We start from the raw sequence: 10,102 nt of genomic DNA, 5'->3' as shown, positions 1-10,102 counted from the left end.
ATGTGATTTATTTATGTGTATCTATATATCGTGGCATCACAAAACCAAATGGAATTCTAAAATACCAACACCATATATATGAAAAGTAAATCCTCTGATTGAGTGGCTAGGATGAGAATGTGAGACTTGTTTATGGTTCCATTTTAACATGCTCATGCTGACCTTATGTATCTATCCAGTAAGTAAAATATATGGTCATAAAAAGCAAAAGCCAAGGGGAATTTGAAACCAATGTGGACCCACCCAAAGCAGTGATGAATGATGATTGAATGGGAAAGCGGAAACTTTAGACAAAGGACGGACCAATGAATGATCAGAATGAAAGAAACAGCACTTAATCTGACATAATCGTCTTACAGCTGGAGCCTGGAGCCTGGAGCCTGGAGCCTTAGCCCTGAGCCTCTCAGCAGACACCCCACCGTACAGACCTCTGTCCTGCACCCCACCTGGTGCCTGGTGGCGATTACCGTAACTCAAAAGCTAACCCTTTCTTCTTCGGGGGTAATCATTCCTAGTTGTCATCAATCCACATCTAAGTCAGAGTAATTATTAATAATTCCCTATATCATCTTCCTAGTTCCAAACTCAACTCATCATGATTGAGATTTCAAACATTAATCACTTAACTATCAAGTCATATCTTCAATACTTAGCCTCGCATGGCCACGCGTCAAATCCTTGGAAAAGCCTGAAAACACCTACTTTACTTACCAATTTGTTTTCCTTTTTATCTTATAGAATGGTACAAGTGGTAGTAAAAAGAAGAATTCTGCAGCAAGTTAATGCACTCCCCCTGCTCAGCTGAGACAAGTGAGATGTTATGTTGTGCTTCTGCCCCAAGCCCCTGTTCATCTACTTACTAATTGGTAATAGTAATCTACTTATATATACCTAGGAAGGCTAAGAAGCGGCATGGGACCACATTCCCAAAAGCTGCAGCAAAGGGAGAGAAGACCCACGAGGCAGGTACTGAGAAGTCACTATCTGCCAACGTGGCACAAGTGCCAGCGTGTGCAGTGCATGCCAGCTGGCGATGGGAGTCTAGCCTGCCTCTGAAAGCGCGCTCCTTAATGTTGTATTAAGATTGTATGTTGGCGAGGAGTAGAGGGGTGTAACTTGTAATGCAAGCGTGGCTTAGGGGCAAATGCAATAAACAACAGGCTGTCTCTGTGTACAAGGCCAGAGGGGCAGTGGAATGGCGGCAGGTCACATGCTGACTCACTGCAAAATTTGTTTATTGGAACAGCCTGGCCACACCACAGCACACCGCATCACGACACCACCCTCTTCTTCACCCCTTATCTCCATTTTGGCCTCTCAATCATATCGCCCTTTTTCAAAATTCAAACTCATTTACCCTGGACTCACAGTAACATATTAACTTCAACGGATGCAGCAATAATATTGAAGGAAAAGTTAGCGATGATATAATCTCATTATATTATTTCCATGCTTTCAAGTCATGCAATTCAAGTATTAGGATCCTAGTATTCATTCACTATATATATATATATATATATGCTTATTCGGGGCTGTAGCTAGTATTATATTTATTATCGAGATGGTATACCAAAACAAAAAGGGCATAATTGTCATCACGGAAAGAAATGAGTTTAATTCAACACACATCTGTCAAGCGAGTAAAGATTACTAATATAGTCAAATCAGCAATTATTAATATAAAAAAATAAAAATTCTATAATTCTAAAAAGAAAAGTCCAAACTTCTCTCCTTTTTAAGACCGCGTACTGAATTGTTCAGACTTCGCGTTCCCGCCGCCCATTCTTTCTGCTTCATTTCCTTTGTCTTAAACATTTAGTTACGGAAGGAAAACGTAAAGTAAAACATCTCTCTTCTTCTTCTTCTTCTTCTTCTTAGTTTAATAGACAAAAGTACTTAAATCAAGGAACGAGAAACACCAGCTGGTTTAGTCTTTATGTTCAATGGCAAAATCAAAAAATTGTAACGCCAAGAAGCAGTCGTATATTTCAGTTCCATCTCAGATTATCAACTCTCTCTCCTCTTCTTCTCTCCAGTCTCTCCTCGTTTCTCCAAAGAAAAAGAACTCAAACAGGTTCTTTTTTGGCTACAACTCATGCAGAAGCCCCAGGGTTTGGTTGTTTGCTCTCTTTCTCTTCGGCCTTGTTGGCATGCTGAGGTTGGGCTGGAATGTTGACACTCTGATCCCATTCTCTCCCTACCCCTGTCTCCAATCTCAATCAAAACCGCATCAGAGTTTTGCTTCCAACATTGACCAAGTTGGTAAGAAAGACGACTTTCTGATCGCTAATAATAGCGGTCAACCTTCTCATCATTCTCATTCGGAAAGTGAGTTTTGGAAGCAGCCTGATGGGATGGGCTACCGGCCGTGTTTGGCCTTCAGTGCCGAGTATAGAAGAGCAGGTGAGGCCATTGTGAAGAACAGGAGCAAGTATTTGCTGGTGGTCGTTTCAGGTGGCATAAATCAGCAAAGGAATCAGATTGTGGATGCTGTTGTCATTGCTAGGATTCTTGGAGCTGCTTTAGTTGTTCCCATCTTGCAAGTCAATGTCATCTGGGGTGATGAAAGGTAAATTCATACCTACCTCTCTTCTCTTCTGTTGCTGATTTGGAGTCATCAATTTAACCCACATTAGTTCAATTTTCATCCTGCTACATTAGATATTACTAAATATTTCCCTGACCTAAGCTTCATTTTTTAGTTTAATTTAATGTATCATCCGTTTCTCGTTTCATCTGGGGTGATGATGTTTTGTTGCTTGCAGTGAATTTTCTGATATATTCGATTTCGCTCATTTCAAGAGGGTTCTTGCCAATGATGTGCGTATACTGTCGTCATTGCCTTCTACACATATAATGACAAGGCCAGTAGAGGAGAAACGGACTCCACTTCATGTCTCGCCACAATGGATTCGTGCACGTTATCTTAAGCGGGTATGGATCCTTTTCCTCTATGTTATTTCAGCAAGCAATATAATTTGTTTCTTTTTGCCAATTTGTCTCTTAAAGCTTGGCTGTGTAATAAGAACAAGTTTTGGAGGTGTGTATTTTTCAACCGGAAATTATGCCCCACCAGTTCATTGATGTTTTTATTAAGAATGAACTAAGATTGCGGTTCTCTTATGGTAGTTGAAGAAGCTTCTAATTTGTTCCTACTTGGATACATGTCTTCAGTTGATTAACCACTATCAATAATTGCACTTCTTGAAACAAATTCATCTTTCTTCTTGGGGTCACTCTAACACATGCTGGTTGTCATCCATGTTAGTTCTGGTTACAGTCCTGTATTTGCCAAATGATTTTGGTGGTTGAACAGATATGCCTTCTTAATAGAATTGTGACTCACTGTGTTAAAGATTAGGAGTTAAAAAGTCTTATGATCAATTAGATATGTTGTACACGTTGAATTTGAACTGCTTGTCTTTTTGTTTTCTTTTCTGTTAAACTGCACATATTGACATGATTCTCTTTGTGCTAAAGATAAACAGGGAAGGAGTTTTGCTTTTACGAGGTCTGGATTCAAGGCTCTCTAAAGATCTTCCTCCTGATCTTCAAAAGCTTCGCTGCAAGGTACTTAAATTCTCACTCTTTGCTTCTAGTTCATTTCTACACTTTTACGCTGTGATTTGGAGAACTTTGCCCTGTTCTATACCATGTTCTGATACTTTATTATTGTTTCTTCTAGCATTATATACTAGTCTAAATTTAGCAGATTCTAATTTTTCAATGTTTAATATCAGGTGGCATTTCAAGCATTAAGATTTGCTCCACCAATCCTTGAACTTGGTAACAAGCTCGCTCAGAGAATGCAGAGCAAGGGACCCTACCTTGCTCTTCATCTTCGAATGGAGAAGGATGTATGGGTAAGGACCGGTTGCCTTCCAGGCTTGAGCAAGGAGTATGATGAGATGATCCATAATGAAAGGAGAAGACGCCCTGAGCTTCTCACTGCAAGATCAAACATGACTTATCATGAGCGAAAGCTTGCAGGACTGTGCCCCTTGAATGCTTTTGAGGTGACTAGGTAAGAGTGAGTTCTGTTATGCAAAGTTGTGCAATTCTATGTGCTCTACTTGATACCTTTTTTTTATTGAACAATCTTCTAATGAACTGCATGGTTATATTTTTGTTGTTGTACACTTTAGGCTGCTTAAAGCTTTAGGGGCTCCAAGGAGTGCAAAAATATACTGGGCTGGAGGGCAACCACTGGGTGGGAAAGAAGCCTTGTCACCATTAACCAGAGAATTTCCCCACTTCTACAATAAGGAAGATCTTGCATTTCCTGGTGAACTAGAACCATTTGCTAACAAGGCTTCTTTTATGGCTGCAATTGACTATATAGTTTCTCAGAAAAGTGATGTTTTCATGCCATCTCATGGTGGAAATATGGGCCATGCAATTCAGGTATGTGGCCGTCAGAGTGTTTTATTAGCATTGGTTCCCCTGTTGCTTTCCAGTTTTTGTGCTTTGGACCTTCAACTATGAAAAAACAATCATATAACTCTTAACTCTGTTTTTATTTTGTTTTTTACTTTCGCTCTTGACAAGTCATACTGAATTATAATATATCTATCTTTTAAAACCGCATATGCTTCTCTGCTGCTAATTTTAAAACTGAAATTTATCGTTGATTGTTGATACAGGGACAAAGAGCGTATGCAGGGCATAAAAAGTATATAACTCCGAATAAAAGGCATATGCTCCCTTATTTTCTGAACTCCTCTCTCCCTGAAGCTGAGTTCAGCAGGATCATAAAGGAATTGCACCATGAATCTTTAGGGCAGCCAGAACTCAGGGCTAGCAAAGCTGGAAGGGATGTAACTAAGTATCCAGTTCCCGAGTGCATGTGCAACAATGTACATACCCGCTGAATATGATACTTTGTAGCTTGACAGATTGCTCCATTGAGATTTGAGAATTCTTGGTGCTACCCTGAATTTGAGCCCTTAAAATTTGATACTAATGACGTTTGGGGCAATGATGATTCTTTGGAGCGCCATTTCAAGAGCGACTGCAGCCTGGTCACCCTCTTTTGCAAGTACTTGCATTTGGTCTTTTGCATATACCATCCTACTTGCATGTGTATGTATTCGAGGCAAGAAAGATGTCCACATATAATGAGAATATATATATGATAGTCTATCATTCTTTAATTCTTTACAGGAAGAGTTTTTCCCATTTTAAGAATAGGTTTTTTACTTTTTCATTCTTTCCACTGAGTGTATGTACCTCCTTGTTATACATGTATATTTGTTAATAAAGCGTTTCCTCCTTGAAAGCACCCTTATTTTGCTGTCTAGCCTCTTTGCGGTTTCACATAATTGAAGTTCTCGTCTGATTATCGAGGATAATGTTGTGCGGAACAGAACCAGTTTTAGGAGATTTATGGTGCTATGATCTTTCTGTAACCCTTGACCTTAATGCCATAAGTTAAACTAGTGTTTCTGAAGACTGATCTCCTTGGAGTGAAGCACTAGGGGCTAATATTCAAAGTAGGCGGAAAATATCAGGACGAAAATGATTATATGTCGGTCATAATGTTAATCCACAGATATGCCAAAAAGCTGCTGTTACCCAAATAAGCATAATGGTCATGATTAAATCTTATGGCTTTTGCAGGACCGGCCAGCAGTGTTCATCCTTTTGTCTGCATGCTCTTTCGTTCTTACTCTGGTCCAGCATGCTTGAAGCTCGTTATCACACTGGTAACCGGAGGAGAGCTTGTAGTAGTGGTTTACACATATAGTCAGTAACCCATTGCTTGGCTGTTGGGCTCTCAATTGCCATTACCCTGGAAGTTGATACAAAAAGGTGATTAGAAACATGCTTCAAGTATTCTGTTTAATCTTAAAGTACCGTTTATGTCAGTGAAGTTATGTTTAGTCAATTTGGAGTATCGTTGCAGCAGTTGTGAGCTGGGGAACTAGTTGCTATGGGCAATCAGAGTCGGAGAGGTGGAAACTCGCAATAGATTAAGGCTTGGGCACTCGGGGCTTTGCTAATTTTTAACACAGTCTTGAACTGAAAATCCAAAACCCAACGAACATGCGAATCCGAGCAGAACAAAGCCCAAATTGACCTCTAGGCTCTAACGTATGCATATTATTATATTATGACCGTACTATGGTTACATTCCTTATATGCCCCTAGCTAGAATGAATATGGACGGAAGCTGAGACCAGATTAATGAAGTGGCATTAGTTTTGTTTGTTTCGATTGTTTTAATGAAAAGGTGTTAGGAGCGGGGCCCTCAGCAGCCACATCCACTCGTTGTTGTGGCTGCTGCCCTCCGTTTTTGAACGCCGCATCCAGCAGCCTCCTCTCCTCGTCTGGTCGACAACTGTTGCTGCAGCTGGAAGACTAAATTAACCATCTGCTGACACGTGTCCCACCCAAATATAATTAGTTGCACATGGGCATGGCTCTAGTTAAAGTGGCCTCTCCCTTGCTTTGACTACGCCTTGTCCAACTCCGAAGAAGGCAAGACACGACAAGACAAGACTTAATAGTAAAAAGAGATGTTCCGCTTGTGCCCCAAAAAGCTACCCTCTAATCTCTATCGTGCCTCCTCATATTCCCCAAAGTCCACACGACCCGATAAAAGAATCCATTCTCCCCTAAATCCTGATCAAACCCAAACCCTCCCTCTCTCGCTCCTCCTATCTTCTCTGTTCTAGGCGGAACGCAACTGTCTGTGTTTTCGATTTCAATCTCTGCTCTGCCATCTAACAACACCAAATAAAAATGGCCCTGCCCTATAACCATCACTATAAGCTTTCGCTTTCTTCTCTCTTTTCAGGGAAACCTATTTCTTCACGTTTACAACCCATTTGTTGTTTACAGTGTAATTCTAGTGTTTCATCCTCACCATTTACGGAGAAGCACTCATTGCAGAGATACCAAAGGGACCGCTGGGTCTACGACAACAACCAGCGGCTATCTCTTAACAATAATGACCATGCTGGGTCCTGCTCCATCCCGCCCGATACCCACTCCATCAGGCTAAATGACATCGCTTTGCAGCTGCCGGAGCTCAGGAAGTTGCTCCAAGTTTTAAAACACAAGAGAGAGAGCTGTGGGGGCCAAGTATCCAGGAACGGGCCAGGGAATGTATTCTTGGTGGGGACAGGACCTGGAGATCCCGACCTCTTGACATTAAAGGCTGTCAGAGTCATACAAAATGCTGATCTTTTATTGTACGATAGGTTGGTTTCTAATGCTGTATTAGATTTGGTTGGCCCTGATGCCAGGCTTCTCTATGTCGGCAAAACTGCTGGCTATCATAGCCGAACTCAGGTAAACTTATTCAATTTCTCGATGGTTTATGTCTATTGGATTTCTCTGATTTCCTATACAATTGATTAGTTGCGGGCTGGTGTTTTCTTGATTTCTTTTGAACCCTACGGTTTCACAACTGGGAAAAGATTGATTTTTGGCGCTGTTGTAGCAGGAAGAGATACATGAGTTGCTTCTGAGTTTTGCTGAAGCTGGAGCTACAGTTGTTAGACTTAAAGGAGGGGATCCACTGGTGAGTCATTCAAACAATTGCCAACAATTTTTTCCCTTAAATTAGTAGAAATGCCTTATCAAGTCTGGTTCTTTTTGGAACAACTATTGCGAATTTTAGGTATTTGGAAGGGGTGGGGAAGAAATGGACTTTCTACAACAGCAAGGGATTCAGGTCAAGGTTATCCCTGGTACGGCACTGTACACCAATCTTCTTAAACTGCATTAGCAATTTGTCATGGATGGATTTCCTTGTTTCTTAAAATTGAATGACTTTGAGGCAAAAAGTTTGATGATGGAAAAGAATTAACCATCCTTGACTGACTGTTAAAAACTGTAATTGTACCATTTTGATGAACATTTTATTTCATGTCCTCAATTTGAATAGCGGCTGTCAATGTCTATTGATTTTCATGATGTGGACTTACCTTAACATTTTGTTTTTCAACGGACTTTTTTATCACACTAACCCTTGATTAGCTTTTCAAATTTTCTCAATGAAAATTGTCAATTTTCTCAAAGGAGAAACTACAAAGGAGATGAATTGTTTTTTGCTTTGCTTGAAACAACAGTGCGCCTGGAGAGGGTAAAAGCAGAGATGTCTTGATCATATGTCCTGTATCCCAGAGGCTGTATTCATAATATTCTTACTTAGCTTGTTTGAAAATAGTTTCAATATAGATGCTAGAAAATGTTTTGGATGAGGAAAGGAACATTTTTCTCACGGGGTATGGCATCTTTTTGAGGTACTTGTATGATGGTTCATGCATTTGACCCAATGCCCAAAAGCATTAAAACTTATAGACAATTTCTTCAATCCTGAAGGTCCTGTTCAGAGTTCTGGTTTAAGAAAGATGTTTTTCGTTGAAGAAGTATTGAAAATCATATTATAGAACTGAATCAATCACAAATGCCTTTAAACTCTAATATATGCTTATTGCCGTGCAGGTATTACTGCTGCCTCAGGAATAGCTGCAGAGTTGGGTATTCCTTTAACCCATAGAGGTGTTGCAAATAGTGTAAGATTTCTCACAGGTCACTCAAGAAAAGGGGGAACAGATCCTCTTTTTGTTGCAGAGAATGCAGCTGACCCTGATTCAACTTTAGTGGTTTATATGGGCTTATCCACCCTCCCTTCTCTAGCATTAAAGTTGATGCATCATGGTCTACCACCAGACACACCAGCAGCTGCAGTTGAGCGAGGAACCACACCTCAACAGCGCATGGTAAGCATATGTTATATGTCATGCATGTATTTTCCAATTGATATTTCAAACTTTTAAACTAAATGTCCATTATTTGATTTACAACCTTGAGGGGGGGAGAAATCAATTGAATCATTTAAACACTATGTCAGAGGGGACTCTTAAATTCCCTGTATAAGTATGTGCATGATCAATATAAAATTTTATACCAACATAAAATTTGTATAGTTACATAATTACTGAATAGAATAAATTCCCGATCTATTTTATGTTGGTATAAAATTGGAAATATAGTTGGTACAATGACATTGGTATAAATTTTGTATTATTACTTACTTTATCAAAAATAGAATAAAATCCCAGTCTACTTTCCATAAGACTTTAAATCTTGTTTTGATGGTGCCAACTAATTATAGCTGTTTTTGCAATGATACAGGTCTTTGCAGAAGTGAAGGATCTTGCTGATAAAATTAAAATGGCAGAGTTAGTATCACCAACACTAATCATTATTGGGAAGGTTGTTGCACTTTCACCGTTCTGGCGGCAGTCTTTGAAAGAAGAATCCTGTTTGGTTGAGGCCTAAGCGATGTCTATGAGGCAGCAGCTTAAAAGGTTCTAATTGTGAGGTTGATCAGTTTATTTTGGGATGTCAAAGAACAAGTGAGAGGTCAATTTCTCGGCTGCTTCAAGATGTAGGCACAAGCAGTTATGGAATTTCTAGGACTTGTTAATTTTAACAAGCAGCACCAAATATTGGTACAAATCTTGTTAGGAAAATCAGTTGAATTTCTTTCTGGGAATTTATATATTTCATGGAAAAGAGCTGGTTGCGTTGCTGCCTCCAGTCATCCGGAAAATGTAGCCATCTATTCTAACATTTTGCAATTGAATTCTTCTGAATGAAGAGTAATATCATAAAATTTTGTACTTTCAACCAATGAGTTGTAACATTTGTTACTGAGTAACTGTTGTTGAGGCATAAATTTATTTACACGATCTTTGTTCTGAGTTAATTTTGTAAAGTTAAAAATACTCAAATGTTAAGCCAATGTTCTGTTGTTTTGTTACATTATAGCTGCACAGCGTTTGGTTCTCTTAAAGCAAGTACAATAACTTGAGTAATATATGAGCTTATGTCCTGCAACCTCTTGTTTCTTAGTTCTTACAAAGATCCTGCCTTCTGCTGACAGCTGTAGAAAGTGGACTCAGCCGAAGTCTACAGTCTACAACAAATATATTGTTTTTGTCTTCTCTTTTCTTTCTTTAATTAAATAATACATTCAAAGAAACTTAAATACAACAACGAACGAAACACAATCTGTTCCTGAACAGAAGAATCAATACAGGCAGACTAAAAGGAAAGGTTGATAAAAAAAAAACCCGATACCAAG

General features: G+C 39.4%; 2 protein-coding genes across 3 annotated transcripts; both read left to right on the top strand.

The window, feature by feature from the left end:
* Positions 1,756–5,287, top strand: LOC18614673 (uncharacterized protein At1g04910). Its single transcript, XM_007052536.2, has 6 exons — positions 1,756–2,569; positions 2,766–2,934; positions 3,481–3,570; positions 3,741–4,024; positions 4,146–4,404; positions 4,644–5,287. Exons 1-6 carry the CDS (start codon positions 1,944–1,946, stop codon positions 4,869–4,871), a joined length of 1,656 nt encoding a protein of 551 aa, XP_007052598.1. The 5' UTR covers positions 1,756–1,943; the 3' UTR covers positions 4,872–5,287.
* On the top strand, positions 6,493–9,724 carry LOC18614672 (siroheme synthase). Of its 2 annotated transcripts, none has more exons than XM_018127653.1 (5): positions 6,493–7,296; positions 7,448–7,528; positions 7,628–7,697; positions 8,455–8,732; positions 9,148–9,724. In XM_018127653.1, exons 1-5 carry the CDS (start codon positions 6,745–6,747, stop codon positions 9,292–9,294), a joined length of 1,128 nt encoding a protein of 375 aa, XP_017983142.1. In that variant the 5' UTR covers positions 6,493–6,744; the 3' UTR covers positions 9,295–9,724. The 2 variants fall into 2 exon arrangements, with proteins under 2 accessions (XP_017983142.1, XP_007052596.2); XM_007052534.2 differs by having other exon boundaries at positions 6,498–7,296; positions 7,451–7,528.

The sequence above is a fragment of the Theobroma cacao genome, chromosome 1 (genome assembly GCF_000208745.1).
Source record: "Theobroma cacao cultivar B97-61/B2 chromosome 1, Criollo_cocoa_genome_V2, whole genome shotgun sequence".
NCBI lineage: Eukaryota > Viridiplantae > Streptophyta > Magnoliopsida > Malvales > Malvaceae > Theobroma > Theobroma cacao.
Note: the sequence above shows the minus strand (reverse complement) of the source record. Positions and strands in the feature narration are given on the sequence as shown.